Raw genomic sequence first — 24,567 nt, 5'->3', positions numbered from 1 at the left:
TAAGCAAGGAGGATATGAAGGTTAACTCAGTCAATTTCTTATCACTTGTACGGTATAATAAAATAAATATTACATGTCTGACGAACAAACTTTTAATTTGAAGAACCATGAACAATTTTAAGATTCAATAATTGTAGTTAATTTCAGCAATGAATAACTATTTATATTTTGATAACAAAAATAAAAGTTCACTGGCTAACACAGTCAAAGTATTCTTTCCTAATGATGCAGCACAATATGTTAATATTAAACGGTACACTGTTGCCACTTAATTTTTCCAGAGCGCTGTCGGATATTACAGGTTTGTGGTCGACACTCCCATGTCCACTTTGCTTAAGCTGCTTAACTTTTGACTTGTAGGCTTCATTACTTGATGAAAATTGCTGGTCTTTCAAATTAATGTTATACGTGCTTAAGAGATGCTTGGATATTCCCTACTTCAGACTGTCCAAAGTTTTATTCTTTAGTTCCTGGCCGTTTTTCTGACGTACAGATGCATAGAAAAAGTGTAACCCAATAACTGGTTGTGAAGTTCTGCTGGATTTTCCACAAGATCACTAAGATCCATGTAATTTGAACAAAGATATTCATCGTACAAGTTCATACCATGTTTAACTACACGTTTAGTGTTTTTAGAGTCCTTGTCACGATCCAATGCCTTCAAAACTTCCTCGCTTATCGTTGAAAAACGTTTACTTGCCATTTTGTCATATGTTTACAGCGGAAAGGCAAAACTGCGTACTGCGCATGCGCGAATGGGACAGTATAATTTTCTAACAGTCTGCACGTGGTTGCTAAGGCAGCGGGATACAGTATTTTTTGTACAGTAAATTTTTTCCCGCTGGTGGCACGTGATTGCTATGGCAGCGGGATACAGTATATTTTGGACAGTAAATTTATTCCCGCTGGGTCTGACAGTATTTCTATGTCACGATGGCCTATGGGAGTTTAGCATTGTCAATAAAAGTGAGGTATAATAATATCAAGTACCTCTACATTGTCATTTAGTGGAACATCTAAAGTGGTGGTTACATGCTCCAAACATTTCACAGAGGAAATCGTTTGTTCAGACACATCCCAATATAACCATTCAGACAGATGCAAGTCAGAAAGCATGGGGTGCATGTTTGGACAATCACTTAGCTCAAGGGATTTGGCCAAGCGCAGAAAAGAGAATGCACATCAATTCTCTAGAAATGGAGGCAGTTTACAAAGCTCTGTTAGATTTTCTGCCATTTATAATCAATCAGTCAATTATGATGCATTCAGACAATACAACAGTGGTACAGTATCTCAACAAACAAGGTGGGACACGATCCCCATTTCTTTGCCTTCAGACATGGAAAATTTGGAATTAAGCAATACACAACAATTTCACATTGAAAGCAGCGCATATAGCGGGCAGGCTCAATATTTTGCCAGACCAATTATCCAGGACAATTATTATAGTACGTCCAACAGAATGGACTTTGAACAGGTCAGTTGTTCAACAAATATTCTCGAAATTGGGACATCCATTAATAGACCTTTTTGCTTCACATTTAAACAAACAAGCTCCAGTCTTTTGTTCATGGATTCCCCATCAAGAATCCTTAGCTCTGGACGCATTGACAATATCATGGGAAGGGATGTTTGTGTATGCATTCCCTTCTCTGTGTCTGTTTCAACGTGTGATCCACCATATGAAACAATTTCAGTGCACAATAATTTTGATAGCACCAATGTGGTCGAGGCATTGGTATCCAGAGTTACTGCAATTATCTGTTGCACTACGAATACAGATTCCGGTGTCGCAAGATCTCTTGAGACAACCCAAAACACAAATATATCATGTCAATCCACAAGTATTCAATCTAACTGCATGGTTACTATCGACAAACATTTCAAGACAGAAGGATTTTCAAAAAGAGCTAGAAAATTGCTCCAGTCTAGTTGGAGGTCAGGAACACGAAAAGACTATAATGCAAAATACAACAGATTTAGTAGCTGGTGTAGTAAACCGAACATTTCTCCCTTTACAGCATCTATAATACAATGTGCTGATTTTTTGGCTGATCTGTATCATGATTGTTTACAATATCGCACAATTGCGGGGTATCGATCAATGTCATCAGTTTTGTTACCTCCAGTTGCAAATAAACCAGTTGGTCAACACCCATATATAATTCGCATTCTTAAAGGCGTTTTTAATGAAAGGCCACCTGTATCTAAATTATTACCAGAATGGGAATTACCCTTGGGTTTGTCTATGCTAGAGAAAAGCCCTTTTGAACCATTAGGCAAGACAAGTTTGAAATATGTAACATATAAAGCTGTTTTTCTTACAGCCATCACCTTTCGTAGAGCGGGGGATCTACAGGCACTGAGGTTGGGCGAAGGATCTGTCTTCGTGCAAGCAAAGGACTTACATTTTTGAGACACAGTTTGAGTAAACAAGATAGGCCAAATCATTCAGCTGCGAAAAGAATTTTTTCCATGTTTCAAAGACAATAAGCTTCTTGACCCCAAGAGAGCATTGTATTGGTATTTGAAAGACTGATCAATATAGAAACAATATAAATGAAAGAGAAAACAGTCTTTTTATTTCAATAAATAGTCCACATAAAAAAGTATCCAGACAGACTATTAGTAAATGGATAGTGAAAGTCATTCAGATGGCCTATGATGATAAAGAAAAAAGAGTGAAGGCACACTCGACAAGATCTGTAGGACCGTCTTGGGCCCTTTTTAAAGGAGCTTCGTTACAATCTGTTTTAGATGCTGCAGACTGGTCAAAAGAGACCACTTTTGTTAAGTTCTACTTAAAGAATGTGGAACCAGCAGTTTTAAATAAGTAACTTTGTATAAATGGGAATTTAGTTTTCATTTCCGACGGATTGCCTATATGCAATTAATTTGTATATAACTTGTGTACAGTGGAATTTTAACAACCAGTAATGCTATATATAGAAGAAAGTACTTCTTTGTTGATAACAAGAGAAAAAATATATGTGTACAGTGTTACATGATGAAAAGAAAGAAGAATAACACTGAAAATACTACCGCATCCATAAGGTGAGCACTGCTTTGTAATCATCCTTATGTATATTTCATCAGGCAAGTATAAATCATGAATTAAAATTTATCAATTTTGAAGAAAATATTAATTTTATGAATGGATTTATACTTGCCTGATCAAGTTCCTCCCACCTCCCCTAGTATTTTGGTGTTATTATATTAAGCCAGAAATAAATCTGGGGTTTACAGGTGGATAGGACTCGCTCATGCGTTTAACCATGTGATGATTGTAATCACGTGAGTGCTATTTTTAGCACAGCGGATTGTTGATGCTTAACGGAGATATAATCCTTATGTATATTTCATCAGGCATGTATAAATCCATTCATAAAATTAATATTTTCTTCAAAATTGTAAAATTTTGTTCCTATGTCAACAATTCTGCTTGCTATGGCAACAAATAGACTAGAAATACTGCTGAAAATGGTGGTTTTCTGGATCCTGCGATATTTTTAAAAGTTTTTAATATTTTTTTATGAAACTTGGAACAGATGGCAATATGGACATTATGCACGTCATTTCATTTTGTTCCTACGTCAAAAATTCTGGTTGCTATTGCAACAAATAAAAAAAATATTCTGACAATGGTGGAATTACTGACAATGGTGGAGCCGGTAGGGGACTTTTATTGCTTGGCAATAGTCTTGTTATTGTGTGTTTCTGTACATGTGTGAATAAAAAAATCTTAGCTGAATTGCTGTTCATTGCCTGATTTTCAAAATAATGCAAAATACATGTATGTTGGAAAAAACATATAAAACCTACTCACACAGTAGAATTATCTGTGAAATTTCAAAACATCCGCTCCTTAGCGCCTCCTCGGAAGTAGCATTGGCTCATTTATTAATGCATCACAAAATAGAGGTAGCATCCGTGATTACCGGCTGTGAACTAGGAAACCAGGTAAATGTTAGAAACAATTTGTTTCCATTCTAGAGGCCACATCTCTGACTCAATCTTGGTCAAACATGGGCAGAATATTTATCTTGACTTTTTCTATGCCAAGTCAGAATTTTGGTCCAAGGCTTAAACAAACTTGGTCTGCAGGTCAAATCTTTAAAAAAAAAATGTTTCCATTCTAGAGACCACATGTATGGCTCAATCTTTAATCAAACTTGTGGTTGTAAGGTGAATCTGAACAATATTTAGGCCAAGTTCAAATCTGGGTCATTTATGACCTAATCGGATAAAAAATGTTCAAAATGTTTATCTGAAAAATATCTAGAATAGGTTAATATCTGGGTCTTGTGTGTCCAAGAAACTATTTCACAATGTGAAATCTTACCAAAAAAAACACTAAAGACCACTTATGACTCAATCTTTTTGAAACTTGGTAAGAATGTTCAAATCTGGGTCACTTGTGTCTTGAAACTAGGTAATTACTATAAAAATCTTTCCATTTCAGGGTTAATATTTATGACGCAAGCTTAATGAAACTTTGTCAGAATTATATATCTTGACAATATCTAGGCGAATTTGTTATCTGAATCAGATGCTTCTTAAAACTTGTTTACCAGGTCAAATCTTACAAAATCTTGTTACCACTCTAGGGCCCTATAAATGACTCATTCCTGATGAGACTCTGAATGTTAATCTTGACCATATTAAGGCCATGTTAGAATCTGGGTCAAGTGTGGTCAAAAACTAGATCACCTGGTCAAGTATTCATCAGTTGATGTTTGTGGTCAGTGAATTTGGGCTATCATGAACCTCTTGTTTTATACTTCTGATGATATTTGTGTTTCAAACATTATATAGCTAATAATAAAGAAATAGCTAATTTGTATCTCTGATCCCCAAATAGAGGAATATCACCCCTTGAAATTAAATGAGTCTGACTGAAATCTACTTGGTAACCCAAATAAAAACTGGAGGATGCAGTCCAGTCCACTAAACATTGCCAGTTACTAGTTTGGAGTTACAGTAGAAATATTATTTTCATGTTGTGTTAACATTATAAATAAGATGTTTATTTTATCATGTTATTTACAATACATGGGTATAAAACTAAATATCCTATTGTTCAAGAATGTCTAAAAAAGCCTAAGGGTTTTGATGAAATCAAGCTTAATTTGATTAAGATTAAATATGAAATCTTATTAAAACCTGCCAACCTGTATGAGCATATGATTGTAATTTTTTGTGTTTTGGCTTGAGCTATGGGACTTAAGTGCATGATTCCTCATGTTTTTCCTACAGAGTGGCTCTAATATTTGGAGGCATCACCGTGGTAGCTGGGTTCATAGGAGTGGCTTTAGGGGCCGAGTCTTCACGACGATACAAGCTGATCAATCCAAGAGCTGATCCCCTCATCTGCGCATTTGGTCTTCTCATTTGCACACCTTTCCTCTTCTTTGCGCTTGTATTGTCAGGAACACAGCCAGCCGTTACATGGGTGAGACTATTGGGCCTTTGAAATTACTTTTCGTTTTAACTCATAAAGCACAATTGAGTCGCGTTCTGAGAAAACTGGGCTTAATGCATGTGTGTAAAGTGTCATCCCAAATTAGCCTGTGCAGTCTGCACAGGCTAATCAGGGACAACACTTTCCGCTGTTATGGTATTTTTAGTTTCAAGGAAGTTCCTCCTTACCAAAAATCAAGTTTAGGCGGAAAGTGTCGTCCCTGATTAGCCTGTGCAAACTGCACAGGCTAATCTGGGATGACACTTTACGCACATACAGTTTGCCCAGTTTTCTCAGAACACGACTCAATTTATTGAGCTATTGCATGACATTCATGTTTGCTCCAGAATATCAGTTTCAATGGTAAGTTTAAGAAATCAAGGCTTGAAAATGTAAATCATAATCTTTCTTCATTATTGGGACATTTTGCTGGTGAATGTTGAGCTATTATTAAATGCTTTTGCATTATCGTGTAAATATATTAGTATTTTCTAAAGACAAAGTAGAAAAAACACAAAGGTAGCTTTAATTGAGCAGTCCCCTGAAATTCTAAAGCTTGCTCATATGTCTATGCTGCTATGGATATTTTGAGAAAATTGCCATTTTGTTTTTAATGATATTTGTATTCTTTATGACAATTGAGCTTTTTAAAACAGGATAATACTTTATTGGTATATAACTGTGTTTATGGACTCATTTCTGAGTCCTGTCTTTGGTGTGGTAAGTTGTTTTGACAGTTCGCAAGCGTAAGTTGGTCGAATGTTACAAAAAATACAATTGTACAACTTTATCCCCAAAATTGCAAATTTTTGTTGACATTCATACACCCAGAAGTATGTCATAAATAGGATATCATTCAATAAAAGGTTACTTTGAAGATCTATGATTTATTTCTCTATGATACTTTTTTGCTGCAAGTCTTGTTTGAGCAACTCCAACAAAAGTAAGAACTGTATTTCTCACTCAGAATTGTTAATTATTTTTAACAATTTCTCAATGTCTGCCCTAAATTCAATAACTCTCCCAAACAAAGCTTTTTAATTAGTTTTTGACTGATGAAGTTGAATGAAATACAGTTTTCACTTTCATAGGCATTTCCATGATTAAAAAAAACAATTGTTTACTATTTTCTATTTACACATACACGTTGATCAGGTTAAATACTGTTATAATATGTGACATATTTTAACAAAACTTTTGCTCAACCCAATTTTTGCCTTATAATCCCCTGCCATGGGGATATTATTTTGGCGTTGTCCATCTGTCCATCTGGCTGGCACTCTTGTGTCCGGAGCCATATCTTGGAAGTGCTTTGGCAGATTTCATTGAAACTTGGTATGAGTATATAATATGGATATGAGGATGAGGCCCGCCAAATGGAATTGTACACCATCTGTTAATAACAGAGTAATGGTCCTTTGTATCTTGAAAAAATGCTTTTTAATATAGCATTTTTGTGTCTGGAGCCATATCTTGGAAGTGCTTTGGCGGATTTCATTGAAACTTGATAAGAGTATATATATGGATAAGAGGATGATGCACCACAAATGGCATTGTACACCATATGTTAATAACGGATATGGCCCTCTGTATCTTGAAAAAATGCTTTTTAATATAAGCTTAGAGCTTAATCTCCATTAACACATGAGCCAGAGCCATGAAACTTGCCATAGTTGTTCTCAACTATCTGGGGGTGCTTCACATTCAACACCCATAATCCTAGGGGCTAAAGTCAAGGTCACATATTGAGGTCAAAGGTCACACATTTGATGAATTATTCATTATTTAGTCATTCCTTTACTATGCAACAAGGGATTCTGTAATAACTGGCCACATTTGTTCTCCATTATCTAGCTGAGTGTCAAATATAAGATCCTGGTTGCTAGGGTCATGGTCAAAGTCACACACAAAGGTCAAAATCACACATTTTGATTAAATATGCCTTACCGTAATTACTCTATGTTTTTGGACACTCTAAGTTTTCGGACACCCCTCTTTTACAGAAAAATAATTATTTTTCGTGACTCTTAATTTTCGGACACACGAGTTTTCGTCCATAATTAATGTCTCTAAGTTTTCGGACAGTATATTTTACAGCGCTATTTTACCAAATTTCGGTTCTGTTTTCGATATCTAATGACACTTGAACATGGGGTTTTACAACCAGATTAACATTATAAAACATGGCAGGTGCATGCCTGAGGGCAACGGACCATTACATTTGTGTATTGGGTAAATAACCTTGTTAACCGGTATTAAACAATGGTTTCGCCCGATAGCATAAGCGTTATAATGACAATGTCCAGGGGTAGTGCCAATTAATAGTTCAATTATTTACCGCAATGGTACTACCCCTACTCAGTAAAATAATTGTGACAAATACTAAACGCTTCAAAGTGTGATGCACCCTATTGCAAGTTTTACGAACAATGGCAGGTGTTAAACAACTTTCGGAAATGAGCAAACAGAGAATTGATAGTTTGCTTTTTTATTGCGTTAATTACAGGTTCATACTAGCGAGTATCGGTACATCCCATGCTCATCTTTAAACTCGTTGGTCAAAGTACAACCTTGTAGTAACTTTCTGTCAAATATATTAAGCATTTAAAATTATTAAAAATGCAATACAAACATATATAACTGTAATTTATACTATACGGCATGGTATTTAACAAGCCCGTGCTATTACTGCGGTAGTCGTTGATACAATTGACGCTATTTTCGGACACTTCAATTTTCGACTCTAAGTTTTCGGACACCTGTATTTTGTGAATATTTTTTGTATCTAAGTTTTCAGGCACGAAATTTTTTTATTATTTTTAAGTGTCCGAAAACATAGAGTAATTACGGTATTTGGTAAGGATTCTACCAGACTAAAGTTCTAGACCCATCCATAAACAAATTTAATTTGCTTGTTTTTCAAATTAACTTATAGGTTTTCATTTATATCGTGCTATATTATATATTGGCAGTTGCCATGTTTCAGTGAAGGTACCTTTGCAAGCACTGTTCTATTAAAAAGTTGACATATTAGATTTACAAATTGCAGTTTATTTTTCTTCTGTGTATGTGATAGTGCTTCTGTTTTCAGGTGCTTATTTTCCTTGGTGAGGTGGCTTTATGCTTAAATTGGGCTATAATTGCTGACATTTTGTTGGTAAGTAGAAGAATATTTCCATAAACCTTAAGCTTTGTGTTAGGACACATACATTTTGTATCATACTCTTTTATTTTTCCTTAACTTATATTCCCCCTTTTAAAATTCAATTATCACATAAAGCTATCTATAAATGAATTCTGAATTGTGTAAAACAATGTTATAAATTCCTTGAGAGACAGGAAGGCTTATCGTCCATTCTTTCAATATTACTGATAAGAACTTATGGCTTTCATGGGTTTGTATGAGTTATTAAGCAAACAGAGGTTTTCAGAATTTCCATTCATTTTTAGCTCGGCTGTTTTCGGAGAAAACCCGAGGTATTGTCATAGCCAGCTCGCCGTCCGCCGGCGTCGTGCTAAAACCTTTACATTGGCTCTAAAATCAAAGTGCTTCCACTTACAACTTTGAAACTTTATATGTAGATGCACCTTGATGAGTTCTACACGCAACACCCATTTTCGGGTCACTAAGTCAAAGGTCAAGGTCACTGTGACCTCTAAAAAATCAATAAAAAAATCTGACAAGCTTTCATTAGCTCACCTGATTGCTCAGGTGAGCTTTTGTGACCAGTCCTGTCGTCTTCCGTCCGTCGTCCACATTTGGTTTGTGAACACTCTAGAGGCAACATTTCATGTCGGATCTTCATGAAACTTGTCCCAATGATATCTCGATTAAGTTCGAAACTGGGTCATGCTGGGTCAAAAACTAGGTCACGAGGTCAAAAAAAAGTAAAACCTTGTAAACACTGTAAAAGTCACATTTCATGCCCAATCTTCATGTTACTGTGTCAAAATGTTTGCCTTAATGATATGTTGGTCAAGTTCAAAAGTGGTTCCGGTCCATTGAAAAACATGACCGCTAGTGGGCGGGGCAGTTTTCCTTATTTGGCTATAGAGAAACCTTGTAAACACTCTAGAAGTAACAATTTTTGCCCAATCATCATGAAAATTGGTCAAAACATTGGTTTTATTGATATCAGGAACTAGTTCGAAAATGGTCCAGATCGGTGAAAAAACATGGCCGCTAGTGGGCGGGGCATTTTTCTCAATATGTATATAGTTGAAACATGTGAACACTCTAGAAGTCACATTTTTGGCCCAATTATCATGAAATTTGGTCAGAACATTTGCTTCCCTGATATTACATGTAGAGTTGAGTTCGAAAATTGTTCTGGTCAGTTAAAAAAACATGGCTTCCGGGGGGGGGGGGGGGGCCGTTTTCCTTATTTGGCTATAGAGAAACCTTGTAAACACTCTAGAAGTCACAATTTTTGCCCAATCATCATGAAAGTTGGTCAAAACATTGATATTATTGATATCTCGGACGAGTTCGAAAATGGTCCAGATCGGTGAAAAAACATGGCCGCCAGTGGGCGGGGCATTTTTCTCTACATGTATATAGTGAAACATGTGAACACTCTAGAAGTCACATTTTTGGCCCAATTTTCATGAAATTTGGTCAGAACATTTGTTTCCTTGATATGAGAGTTGAGTCCGAAAATGGTTCCGGTCAGTTGAATAACATGGTTGCCGGGGGGGGGGGGGCAGTTTTCTTATATTTATATAGTAAAAAAAGCTTGTGAACACTCTAGAAATCACAATGGTTTTATATATATCACATAATTAATGCCATAATTATTGCCCTTAGATTGTCCAAATTTTCATTATATTATACAAAATTCTTGTAAACACTCTAGAGGTCACAATTTAGTTTCAGATTTTATGAATCTTGGTCAAAATATTTATTTTTGTAAGCAAAGTTTGATGTTTGGTAAGGGTGGGTCAACTCAAAATATAGGTCACCAGGTCAAATCTTACAAAAACACTCCATATGCCAGAGTTTTGGTTCAATAATGATGAAACTTGACCAGGATGTTTGTCTGGACAATATCTAGGTCAAGTTTGACGTTTGGAAAAGATTGAAGGAACTGACTCCTCTCCGGTGAGCGAACTAGGGCCATCTTGGCCCTCTTGTTGATTCAAAACTGCACCCGCAGCCGAGCGTGGCACCCATTATGCGGTGCTCTTGATTAATACATTCCTTGTCAATTTTCTGGATATTCCTTTTACACCAGTGTTAAATGTGAATGCTGATGTTTCAGTATGTAGTCATACCAACCCGTCGGTCAGCTGCTGAGGCCGTACAGATCTTGATGTCCCACTTGCTGGGAGATGCTGGCAGCCCCTTTCTTATTGGAGTGGTGAGCTTATTATGCTTCCCTTCTTTCTGCTAATAGGTGTAGTTAACTGTGTGCAGACAATAACAATCAGAGTATTGGAATGCATACAAAGGGTATAGTTCTGGTCCCAACAGAACTACTCACATAGTACTTGACTTATGAAAAACAATTTTTTACTGACAAGAACTATAAAGGATTCTGTGCAATCATTAATTTATGGGGAAGTGTTAGTGTACTTATAAAGGTTTGCAGTAAATCTTTGGTTGGGGCATTACATACAGAACCCTCTGAACTTGGTTCTTCCAACTATGTAACAGCTGTCATCTATTCTTCAGATTGCTGATGCGAGTGCTAAGCGATACGATGGTGGGAATGATAACCCTGCCATCCAGTTTGTCACACTGCAGGAGTCTCTCTACATAACAACATTTATTTGCGTGCTTGGGGGCGCTTTCTTTCTTGCATGTGCTCTCTTTATTGTGCAAGACAAAACGGCTGCGGAGCAAGCCACAAAAGGTAGGCTACTTGAAATAAAAGAAGTAACGCGTTCATATTTGATCTTTTTAGTGGGATTGTCAGTTTTTGTATAAGGGTTTAGATATAAGTACATTCATGGGATAACTAAATTTCTGTACAGATTATTCTTTTTGAGAATCTAAGGTTGGAAGTGATTGTCTGAATTCAGTATTCAATTAAAAAGATGTCATTGAAACTTCACTTCACTCATAATTTGTCTGTAAGTAATGAAGAAATTAAAGCTTATTATCACATTAATACGGAAGGCATATTGAGTCAAATATATGGTAGAACAAATACGTAATGTCTTCGTATGCTCTGACAGTGGGTATAGATCTTGGGGCCTCCAGATGGCCAGTAGGCACAAAATCAACTTTTTATGCTCCTGGTAGGGTGGCATATAGCATTTGAACTGTCCGTCCATCCGTCCAAAAACTTTAACATTGGCCATAACTTTTGCAATATTGAAGATAGCAACTTGATATTTGCATGCATGTGCATCTCATGGAGCTGCACATTTTGAGTGGTGAAAGGTCAAGGTCATCTTTCAAGGTCAAAAGTAAAAAAAATACCATCCAAGGGAAGCAATAAGCTTTTAAAGGGAGATAATTTCTAAACCTGCGATATGATATATTGAAATTTTATTTCAAAGCGGTGCAATAGGGGCCATTGTATTTCTGACAAACACATCTCTTGTTCTTTATGACATAGCAGAACTGAGTTGTAGTATTTGTGAATGTTTCAGCCTTTGTTCACATTCTCATGCATTTAATTGCTCTTAGTCAGATTAAAATGCTTGAATTTGTAACATTGCAAGATATTTATGGGCAGGCATACGAGTGAAGGCTGATGATGAAACATCTGACGATGAACCCATTGATATTGGAGACCGCGTAATCAGTGACGCACAACCTATTGTCTAGTATGCAAACTCACTAGCATGGAAATATGAAATGTAATTTCTTGCATATTTGATGTTACATGTTGTATTTGGTGTTGTTGTTTCTAACACTTAGTTTTCTTAATCTTTTTCTATTATTTGGTGTTATTGCTTCTAACCAGCAGATTTTCTAATGTGTATTTGCTATTTTGGTTGTAGATCCTAACATGCCATATGTGTTTCCACTAATTGAACATCTAGTTTGGCTAATATGTTTCTGTTCAATCTTATATTACTGTCTTTTTATGCCCCCCTTCGAAGAAGAGGGGGTATATTGCTTTGCACATGTCGGTCGGTCTGTCGGTCGGTCGGTCGGTCTGTCGGTCGGTCGGTCCGTCCACCAGATGGTTTCCGGATAATAACTCAAGAACGCTTGGGGCTAGGATTGATCATGACTCGCAGATGACCCCTATTGATTTTGAGGTCACTAGGTCAAAGGTCAAGGTCACGGTGACCCGAAATAGTAAAATGGTTTCCGGATGATAACTCAAGAACGCATACGCCTAGGATCATGAAACTTCATGGGTAGATTGACCATGACTCGCAGATGACCCTTATTGATTTTGAGGTCACTAGGTTAAAGGTCAAGGTCACGCTGACCCGAAATAGTAAAATTGTTTTCGGATGATAACTCAAGAACGCATACGCCTAAGATCATGAAACTTTCATGGGTAGATTGATCATGACTCGCAGATGACCTCTATTGATTTTGAGGTCACTAGGTCAAAGGTCAAGGACACGGTGACCCGAAATAGTAAAATGGTTTCCGGATGATAACTCAAGAACGCATACGCCTAGGATCATGAAACTTCATGGGTAGATTGATCATGACTCGCAGATGACCCCTATTGATTTTGAGGTCACAAGGTCAACGGTCAAGGTCACGGTGACCCGAAATAGTACAATAATTTTCGGATGATAACTCAAGAACGCTTTTGCCTAGGATCATGACACTTCATAGGTACAGGTCACTAGGTCAAAGGTCAAGGTCACAGTGACAAAAAACGTATTCACACAATGGCTGCCACTACAACGGACAGCCCATATGAGGGGCATGCATGTTTTACAAACAGCCCTTGTTAAACCAGTATTTACAGGGTACTTATTTGTTATTTTATTATATTGGTTATCCTCGAGTGCCCAATTTCGACGCATGCAAGCAGTTTGTTGAAGTTTTGTTGCTCAATATAGGGATTTATGTAATTAATTTTGTTATTATGCCCCCCTTCGAAGAAGAGGGGGTATATTGCGTTGCACATGTCAGTCGGTCTGTTGGTCGGTCCACCAGGTGGTTTCCGGATGATAACTCAAAAACGCTTGGGCCTAGGATCATGACTTCATAGGTAGATTGATCATGACTTGCAGATGACCCCTATTGATTTTGATATCTAGGTCAAAGGTCAAGGTCACAGTTACCTGGAATAGTAAAATGGTTTCCGGATGATAACTCAAGAACGCATACGCCTAGGATCATGAAACTTCATAGGTAGATTGATCATGACTCGCAGATAACCCCTATTGATTTTGAGGTCACTAGGTCAAAGGTCAAGGTCACGGTGACCCAAAATAGTAAAATTGTTTCGGGATGATTACTCAAGAATGCATACGCCGAGGATCATGAAACTTCATCGTTAGATAGATCATGACTCGCAGATGACCCCTATTGATTTTGAGGTCACTAGGTCAAAGGTCAAGGTCATGGTGACCCGAAATAGTAAAATTGTTTCCGGATGATAACTCAAGAACGCATTAGCCTAGGATCATGAAACTTCATAGGTAGATTGATCATAACTCACAGATGGTCCCTATTGAATTTGAGGTCACTAGGTCAAAGGTCAAGGTCACAGTGACTTGAAAAAGTTAAATGGTTTCCGGATGATAACTCAAGAACGCATACGCCTAGGATCATGAAACTCCATCGTTAGATAGATCATGACTCGCAGATGACCCATATTGATTTTGAGGTCAAAGGTCAAGGTCACGGTGACTCAAAATAGTAAAATGGTTTTTGGATGATAACTCAAGAATGCATACGCCTAGGATCATGAAACTTGATAGGTAGATTGATCATGACTCGCAGATGACCCCTATTGATTTTGAGGTCATTAGGTCAAAGGTCAAGGTCACGGTGACCCGAAATAGTAAAATGGTTTTCAGATGATAACTCAAGAACGCATATGCCTAGGATCATAAAACTTCATGGGTAGATTGATCATGACTCGCAGATGAGCCCTATTGATTTTGAGGTCACTAGTTTCATTACACATTTACCTTTCATTTACACATTTTAAATTCAATTGATTGTGTAATCAACAAAAATTCGTTGAAAAACGAAATGACCCAAGTCTATGTAACGGCGGTCATATTTGTTGAGAGTGCCCTAAAACGACGCATCTGATTGGTTACCCGATTGCAATGTAAATATCACTCCTGTGGAAACTGAATGCATAAAATATTAACTCATGATTGTTGTATTTAAATTTGTATCACTGTAAAAGCATTATGGAACTGAAATTAATTAAATCAATTAAGGTTTATAAATTTGGGATGCCACACTTTCTGGCAGTGGTTAATAGGGGACCCTGTCAGCAACCCCTTGTCATAAGCTGTGTTTATGGAAGTAGGTGAATATAACATGTACTTCTTTTGTGGAACCTACAATTATAATTAAGAAAATGAAAATAATGAATAAACATAATATGCAATTACCAACATAAACACTTGCTACATGTAGTTAAAATTGTATTACAGCATAACCAAAAAAATATTAGGACTTCAAATCAAAGTTTAAGCGTACACCTTTTTCATAGTGAAAATAATCTATTTATACGATGTTTTGTCAAATGGCAGTCACGTGACTTATGAATGAAATAGTGAACTTTTGCAGACGAAACCAATGCATTATCCCACGGTCTTATTTACAAAAACAATTGGGTGTAAAGTGTTTAAGAGTTTTGCATTAAGTAAAATACCTAAAAATCCATCAATTGCAAACCAATCAACCATATCTTACCTTTTAACCCGCTATTTTCCACATAACAAACAACAACTATAGTGAATTGTGCGTAGTGTACCATGTGCTATTGTATGACGTCAACGGATGTCGCTTATGTATCAAACAGAGGCAAAACAAAAATCACGTCGTATTAGGGCAGCGTCTATTCGGGTCACTCGAGGATATGTTTAGTAATCAGTGAATCACTTGTTGTAAAGAAAATAAAAGGAGGGTTTCTGGGATTTGCATTCATTTGTTAATAGTATTTTTTTCGAATAAAAAAAATGTGTATGTTCCTTAAAATATTTAGTGGAACAAATTGTGAAACAGACTTTTTCTGCAAGTATACATTTTAACAGACTTTTTCTGCAAGTATTTTAACCGAGTTTCAATTTTATAATATAAGCCGCACTTTATGAAGGACAACACTTTCTGCCTAAATTGGATTTTCGCAACGAAGATAATAAAAAAAAAAAAGTTCATTAAAGTGGAAAGTGTTGTCTCTAATTTTCCTTCGCCTACTGCAGAGGCTAATCTGGGACAACACTTTGCATGCATGCATTAAACCCCTTTTCCCCAGAGCATGTTCATATAAGTGATACCCAAGCAGCGACTTGATGTTGATTTATGTTAAGTTTATTATGGTCCTTCAAAACTCTTTAACTAATTCCTTATTTGGTTTTATTAACCAGGTTTTCCGAAGGAAAAAACTGGTTATTAGATTGGCGAATGCAGGCGGGCTGGCTGGCGGGCTGGCTGGCTGGCTGGCGGGCTGGCGGAACAAGCTTGTCCGGGCCATAACTATGTCGTTCATTGTCAGATTTTAAAATCATTTGGCACATTTGTTCACCATCATTGGACGGTGTGTTGCGCGAAATAATTACGTCGATATCTCCAAGGTCAAGGTCACACTTTGAGTTCAAAGGTCAAAAAAGGGCCATAAATGAGCTTGTCCAGGCCATAACTATGTCATTCATTGTGAGATTTTAAAATCATTTGGCACATTTGTTCACCATCATGGTACGGTGTGTCGCACGAAAGAATCACGTCAATATCTCCAATGTCAAGGTCGCCACGACTAAAAATAGATTATTTTTTTTTTACACAAACTTACAAAATGGATTTGTCACCTTTATATGGCCTTTATATAGATAAACAAGTACTACCTCTTAAATGGTATAACCCTCAAGTCAAAAACAATTATCAAAGTGCATTAACACTATGTAGTTTTAACAAATAATTTTAACTTTAGTTTTCCATTGCAAGTTAGAAAACAAAAGCGCCATATACAACTAACAAGGGACAAAATTGTCACAAAACCAGGTTTTCATTGTGAAAAAAAAATCTGATAAAGGGAGAAAACTCAAACTGAATTTTTGAAATGAACAAACAAAATTGTCTGTCTCTCAGTCCTTCCATATGTCACGCATTTTCAGGGATATATCTTGAAAACTTTACGTGGTTTCAGCATGGAACATCATGGATGTATAGATATTAATTAGGAGAAGGATCGTAACCCTAAACATTTTTTAGAAACGGTTATTGCATGTTTTGTATGATGTTTTTCTGTCACAAGTTTTTAAGGGCTTTTTTTCAGAAACAGCGGAAGATTGAAACATGAAACTTCAATCATATATAGATATCAATGAAGAGAAATGCCATGCAAAAGAACCATAACCCTACCCTGTCTTAAATAAGTATTATTGCTTTTTTTTTTCGTCTATGATGCCCGTCTGTTACAAACTGTTAAGGGTTTTATATCAAAAACTATATAACATTTGTTCTTGGAACTTCATGGTTGTATAGATAGAAATTAGTAAAACAGCAATGCACAAGAACCATAGAGCTACATTTTTGTAATAACAGTTATTGCCCTTTGTTCTTTTTGTATGACTTCTGTCTGACACCAACTTTTCAGGGCTATAAAAGCTTAGAACTTGGTCAGAAGATTTGTACTAATAATATCTTGGACAAGTTTAAAAATGGTTCCGGTTGGTTGAAAAACAAGGCGGCCAGAGGATGGGGCATTTTTCACTACATGGCAAATATTCGTTACATTACATCTTTAGCCACAACAACAGTCTTATATGTCTGTGATGTGGTCTTCTTTCAGTTGATTTCATTTCATTGTCTTCATTCTGACAACTATGTTAATTTTAATTGTATTTTGTTACCTAAAATATAATGTTTTTCTGAGAACCATAGTATTTTGCACGCTTGAAGTATTTATTTGCATTTCTTACCTGAAATACTTATATCTAAATGTATTTTTCATTGTTCTAATTTTATCGAAAAGCATGCTTCAGTGTTCTAATTTCATCGAAAAGCATGCTTCAGTGTTCTAATTTGCTTCAGTGTTCTAACTTTATCTGGCCCGATACCTTATATGCCTGTTAAGGTAAGCCCGTTTTTGTGTAGGAAACATTGTTGATGTATAGTAAATTTAGTTTGTAGCTTCTCATTTAACACAGTTATTTTGAAATTACGTTATAACACACTTATTATATCTTGTTCAGCAACTACATGTGTATTCCTGCTTAGCTTTGGTATCATTTATAACATGTGCGATGTTATTACTGTTATATACAGATTCGTTTGTGTGTCTGTGTATTTTGGTTAAACAATCAGTGGTGATATGAATTATTTTTGTATAATCTATATTCACATAAAACATAACAACCATCATAAAAGTTGTCTGACTCTGTTCATGTATTTAGTCCTAAGATAAGTTATTGAATAAAATTCATATTTTGACGATTCAAAATAATAAATTCAGAGCTACTGAATGTTTGTGTATGAAATTGTTAACTACCTTCATTTCAAGCTGATTTTGTCGTATATTTTATTAATCCTATATAATCTTGTAAAAGACGACTTTAACATTCCCAATTTTAGTGCTTGTAATGATGTAACGATAATCACTTAATTAAAAAAATCCACAAACTGATACTCTCAATTTGAACTCCTATTGTCGGTATACATATATAGCGCTTATTTACATCTATTATCTAAATTAAATAATCACCAAATTTAATTCATAATAAACTATTATCCTATACATAAAACATAATGATGGTAGGTGTCATATTGGTTAAGTATAGATAATGGGAAACAATCCATATTGGACTAGTATTCTTTGAGTAAGACAGGCAGTTGACATATTGCTTCTAAACTGTTTCATGAGATATTAGATAAAAAATTATATCAACACATCGCTACTTTGTAACCAAAATGTTACCACTTATTACAGTAAGGCAGGGGTCTCAACAGTAATGACATTGATCTTATGAAATTTGGTTTCTAGTATAAAAAAAATGAGTTTAAAGTAAATAAAACATTGTGTATGACGATACATATATTATGTATCTCTTGAAGAAACAATGAGATCATTCATTTTATGTGTGGTTTGACCAGAAGCTACTTAGCATTGATAGATTGATCTTTGTACACAAGAAGTTTAACTACATAGAATAACAAATAACTCTTTGTTGGGGTTGTTGCTCACCCATTTTAAAATATTGTTATTGAGGTCAAACTTGTACTTCTTTCGAAAAAATATGTGTGACTCAGTTTTAATGAACATTGGTCATAATGTTTATCAATACCAGTATCTAGGCTGAAATTTGAATATGGGTCACATTCATAAATAAATAGGTCATTAGGTTAAAATCTGATAAAAACCAAGTTACCACTAACAAAGGGCATTTATTTCTCAATCTTGATGGAACATGATTAGAATGTTTATCGTGACGATATCCAGAAAAAGGTTGAATCTTGGTAATGTGTGATCAAAAACTAGTTCACCAGCACACATTTTTTTAAAAGCCTTAATATTTTACTGATCATTTTATCCATTAAACATTAGAGTGTCTCTATATTCTCTGCTTGCATATTATCCATCTGGTTCTTGATTTTTTTTTATCAAGAGAGGCATCTCCTTCAAATCTATATATCAAAAATGTGAAAACGGTCTTTGTTCATCTAGATTTTGCTGTTCCTATATACAAAATATATATTGTTGACATGAGATAAGTAACTGATGTACTGCTTAACTGCTTATGTAATATATGTTAATTGTACTGAAGTGAGATTGAGGTTTTTCTTTCTTTTTAGCTCACCTGAGCACAACGTGCTTATGGTGAGCTTTTGTGATCGCCTTTTGTCCGTTGTCCGTCGTGCGTTGTGCGACGTCAACATTTGCCTTGTTCACTCTCTAGAGGTCACATTTATTGTCCAATCTTCATGAAATTTAGACAGAAGATAGGTTTCAATGATATCTTGGATGAGTTCGAAAATGGTTACGTTTGCTTGAAAAACCTTGCTGCCAAGGGGCAGGGCATTTTTCCTTATATGGTAATAGCAAAATCTTGTTAACACTCTAGAGGCCACATTTACTGTCCGATCCTCATGAAACTTGGTCAGAAGATTCATCCCAATGATATCTTGGACGAGTTCGAACATGATGTCGGTTGGTTGAAAAACATGGCCGCCAGGGGGCGGGGCATTTTTCCTTATATGGCTTTAGTAAAACCTTGTTAACACTCTAGAGGCCACATTTATTTTCCGATCTTCATGAAATGTGCTCAGATGATTTGTCCCAATGATATCTTGGATTAGTTCAAAAATGGTAACCTTGGCTTGAAAAACATGGCTGCCAAGGGGCGGGGCATTTTTCCTCATATGGCTATATATGGCTATAGTAAAATCTGGTTAACTTTCTAGTTTGTTCAATCTTCATGAAATTTGGTCAGAACATTGGTTTCCTGTGTAGTAAAGTTTGGTTTTATTATGTCAATATTATGTGACATTAACTGTGTTATGTAATTTTTCATAACACAGAATTTTCATAGTTAACATAACTGTTTTAGTCATTAACACTTATGATAAGCCTTTCAACTAAGAGATAACTGAAAGAAAGACAACATGTGCATGATATTGCAGTATTTATGCAGTATTTATCTCCCTTGTTTAACCTGGTTCAGTAATCTATTTTTAGTTCTGCTCTGGAATTAGGGAAGATATTGATCATTGATAAATGCACTGTTCTGAGGGAAAATTGACTACTCTGCCATTGATCTCTTCTGAACTGTATAAAATAAGCTGTTTTGGCTGATTTAAACACCTCTTGATGCTTTCTTGAAAAGTTAACAGCTCTTGAAAAAGGTTGGAATTTTGAAATAATTAAACTCTAAATTATTTTTAACGCCAGCATCAAGACATGTTGGCATTATTTTCTAAATTATTCTTATTATTTAGATTATTTTTATTTGGCATTTTCTAAATTAGAAAGACTCTATTCTATTTCAATAACTGTAGTAAATTTTTCTTATTTTTACATTTGATTCACTGAAGTTTCCTAATCTCCATAAATATTGTTCTTTAGATTAAATTAGACCTATTTTGTAAACTAGATTTTTGAAGCACTTTCTAGACTAACAGTAACTTATATTTATATTAGTTTTTTTGACAGATTTTGAACTTCTTATTACATTCATTAAGTTATTTGCTGTATGTTTTTTGTTTTTGTAACGATACTTAGATTCTTTAGACTTGGCTTGTACCTGTTCTTAATTTTCTGTCATTGTTCTTCATTTTCCGAGTTCTTGGAGTAAAAATTTGTTATTTTTGTTAAAGCTGCCTTGGTTTTCACTTATAAATAAATTCTTTGAGTGTATTTAGGCGTCCTGACTGAACGCCTTTAGTTAATTGAATTACAACCAGTCAGTATATTCATCCTGACCGGTAATAAGAGTTTGTCAAATAAATATTTCCGCATTACATAAGTGCTTACAAAGTTACATAACTTGTAACCATCCTGTGACCGGTTCATTTGCGTAAGCGAAGGAGACCGCACTACCATACCTGAATAGGACAGTTGATTAAATGGTTTGGATCGGTAAAAAAACATGGCCGCTAGGGGGGGGGGGGGGGGCTCTTGTTCCTTTTATTTATATAGTAAAAAAGCTTGTGAACACTCTAGAAGTCACATGTTTTGCCTAATCACTTTATATGTATATTGTGACAACATGTGAACAGTCTAGAAGCCACATTTTTTTCCCAATCTTCATGAAATTTGGACATATCTTGGAAGAATTTCAAAAATGGTTTAGGTCTGTTAAAAAAACATGGCCGCCAAGGGGCCATTTGTTGTTTATTCTTCATGATACTTGGTTAGAACATTTGTTCCATTGATATCTTGGGCTGCAAAGAACAGGTAATTTCTTTTTATCTCAGGTGAGCGACTTTGGGCCTTTCAGGCCCTCTTGTTTTAAATTAGTTTAAAAAAAGATAAATTGGTTGAATATATACTATGTACAGAAGTCTGTTTTAGTATCATAATGTAGACTCTCACTTTTAGCTGTTTGTTTTTATTGTTTTGATTGTCACATTCTCAAGAATATCTGGGATACAACATACAAAAACGAAGATGATTATAATTGGAGCTACACATATTAAATCTTATTTTGTTTTGTTATGTTTCAGAACGCTCACTGACTGGGGAGGACAATGCGGCCTATGAGGACTTTGTGAACTCCTCATCTGCTGGGCTGAATCAGGACAAGCGATGAAATACTAGCAAACATCAGGATATGTTGTCATTGTTGTGGCTGTATTTGAAGGAAATGTTAATAACAGGCATCAAATCTTGACATTTGATTCGTATTGGAAATATGATAACAATTCTGATGATATTTGTACTCAATAAGGTACTTGATATCAGATATTGTTTATTGAAAACCAGTTATTGGATCTTTTTGCAAAAGTGCTGTTGACCCCCCTGTGTTTTATTTGATGATATTTATTGTTGAGCTGCAGAGGCATTATATTAATAAAAAGTAAAACATTTATACAAATAAATAATAATTGATACTAAATAATTCAAATTACCATTTTGGCGTGCTGTCACATATAAGGATGTTCCAACTCTTGTTCCTCTCGTATGTCATTGACATTTTTATCATTTTACTTATAAGTATTTGTTAATGATTTTGGATGGCTGCCACTCACATAATGACTTTTTGATTTTTTGTTAAATTTACTATTTTTAATGGAATTATTGTTTCATTGTTCATTTCATAATGTGTTCATCACTTTTATTAATTATTATAAAGTTACATTGAGTATTGCCTCATATGTTCATTTGCATGGAGCAATTATACTTTGATCATGCATCAGAACAATAATGCGTTTGAACTTTGTACACTGGACATTTAAGTGATACATTTGAGCTGTGCTCTGCGAAAAGGGGTTTAATGCATGTGCGTAAAGTGTAGTCCCAGATAAGCCTGTGCTGTCCGCACAGGCTAATCAGGGACAACAATTTTCAAATATATGATATTTTTTGTTTCAAGAAAGTCTCTGCCCAGCTAAAATCCTGTTTTCACGTAAAGTGTTGTCCCTAATTTGCCTGTGCAGACTGCACAGGCTTATCTGGGACAACACTTTACGCTCATGCATCAAACCCCTTTTTCTTAAAAATAAACAGGACACTTAAAATTAAAGAATGAAAAACAATATTTATATGTGCCCTCTTATTAATGTATTCCTACTTTGATCTTATTGTGATATATTTGAGACGTTTTGCAGTTAGCACAGGCTATTCAAGGACAGCACTTTAAGCATAGACTAGAATTGCATTTAAAAGAAACTTTCTTTAAACAACAAAAATTGTTTAAAGCCTTGATAAACTTGTAGGGACTGCACAGGCTAATCAGGGATGACACCACACATTTGCTTAGAGTGTGGCTCACTTATTGGATTTAAGTGTTTTCCAGTGGAAACCTATTAATAGAAAAATGTGTTGCATTTAATAATACAAGTTGTTCCAAACTAGTTCACAGCTGTATAGCTTTATAAGGCTGTAATTTTAAAGCACATGTCTGTTGAAAGACTGTAAATGTACACTTGAATATTCATTACAAATGTTTATTCTGTAGAGAAATTTTACACATTATACAGTAACCTTATCATGCAAGATGGTCCATAGTTTCTGCTTTTTACTTATTTGGTTAATATGTAACAAAACTTATATTATGATCAAACTTGCATTTACGGACAGAACTACAACTGGTAATATAAACTTGGCTGTCTTTAAACCTTGCTTAAAAGAGCAAACACACGCACATTTAATTGCATCATTTTCTTTAGTTCTATGTCTTAGCTTATTTTTTGATATGACAAAAAAAAATACAAAAGATAAAAATTATGACATATTTATAGACATTTTTCTGCTGTCTGCCTTGCGCACTGGTTTGTACACTCAATGATTACCAAGGCTACCCAGGTTCAATTCCCATTCCCGGCTGCATGTGAGTTTGGTTGGTGGTCACCACACAGGTGGGTATTCCTCAGGGTACTTCCGCATCCTCCCACAACACATAACCTTTCAGTAACAACCAAATAGCTGGAAATTGCAACGATAATTCAAATAATTGTGCTAACTTTTGTGAGTCTAGTAAGCTTATTAGGAAGGAGAGCTGGGGCACAATCCGGGTCTGCACATAATGTTTACTCTGGCTTGGAAAGGACCTCATCAACTTCGAAATACACACTCATTTGTATTGAACAATTTGCTTATTTGCGTAGTACTCTTTTATGTAGAGTAGATCATCACATAATCTTTTGAATGCATATGATGATAAGGATCCTTATAATAATAATGATGATGAAGATCATAATGTTTCTATTTGTAATTTGTATATATCTGTTATTCTAACATTATGCGATGCACTGGAATGCTGGTGTTGACAAATTTCAGGATTTGTGTCTCTTTAAAATGTATGTCTTGTTTTTGGATTCAAATGTTTAACTATCAAAATTATGTGTGAATAAATTCTGTGTTATGAAAGAACACATATTTAAAGAGTAAAATTATGCTGTTTTCATTTAGTTACTTGTTAAGTTCATTGTATCCTTTACAAGATCAAGGTGAGCTATTGTCATCTATCTTTGTCTGATGTCTTGTTTCTTGCAGTCATAAAAACGTTTTACTAGTTTCCACTATTGAGACCACATTTTTCTTTCATTCAGTATAAAACTTTGTCAAAATGATAAACTTGACAATATCAAGGCAGACTAGAGTTATTCTTCTAGTAAAACATCCCTTTTATTGAAAACAATGAAGAGTAATGGCTACTTGATCATCATGTTATTTTATTAGAAGCTACACACAATTACATAAAAGGTCTGTTTTTAATGACTATTGCTATGCACATGATGAAATTAAAGGCATTTCTATTATTAAACTGAGCAATATTTAATCATTACAAGGCTTACTAACACTTATGGAAATATCAATATCTTAAGATAAACCAAC

General features: G+C 35.3%; 1 protein-coding gene across 4 annotated transcripts in view; it reads left to right on the top strand.

The window, feature by feature from the left end:
• The window catches only part of LOC127870700 (protein spinster homolog 1-like), a 57,801-nt gene extending 33,679 nt beyond the window's left edge, over positions 1–24,122 (top strand). For 2 of the 4 annotated variants that reach the window (XM_052413149.1, XM_052413122.1), the window contains 6 exons: positions 5,257–5,452; positions 8,553–8,618; positions 10,723–10,821; positions 11,136–11,316; positions 12,148–12,271; positions 21,735–24,122. In XM_052413149.1, the coding sequence (XP_052269109.1) occupies positions 5,257–5,452; positions 8,553–8,618; positions 10,723–10,821; positions 11,136–11,316; positions 12,148–12,239 (634 nt within the window). In that variant the 3' untranslated portion in view covers positions 12,240–12,271; positions 21,735–24,122. The remainder of the gene's footprint in view (positions 1–5,256; positions 5,453–8,552; positions 8,619–10,722; positions 10,822–11,135; positions 11,317–12,147; positions 12,272–21,734) is intronic. The other 2 variants (XM_052413130.1, XM_052413140.1) reach the window with 2 other exon arrangements.
• Positions 24,123–24,567: the final 445 nt, after the last annotated feature.

This window comes from Dreissena polymorpha, chromosome 1, assembly GCF_020536995.1.
Source record: "Dreissena polymorpha isolate Duluth1 chromosome 1, UMN_Dpol_1.0, whole genome shotgun sequence".
Taxonomy (NCBI): domain Eukaryota; kingdom Metazoa; phylum Mollusca; class Bivalvia; order Myida; family Dreissenidae; genus Dreissena; species Dreissena polymorpha.
The sequence above is the reverse complement of the archived record's forward strand: the minus strand, read 5'-3'. Positions and strand labels throughout refer to the sequence as shown.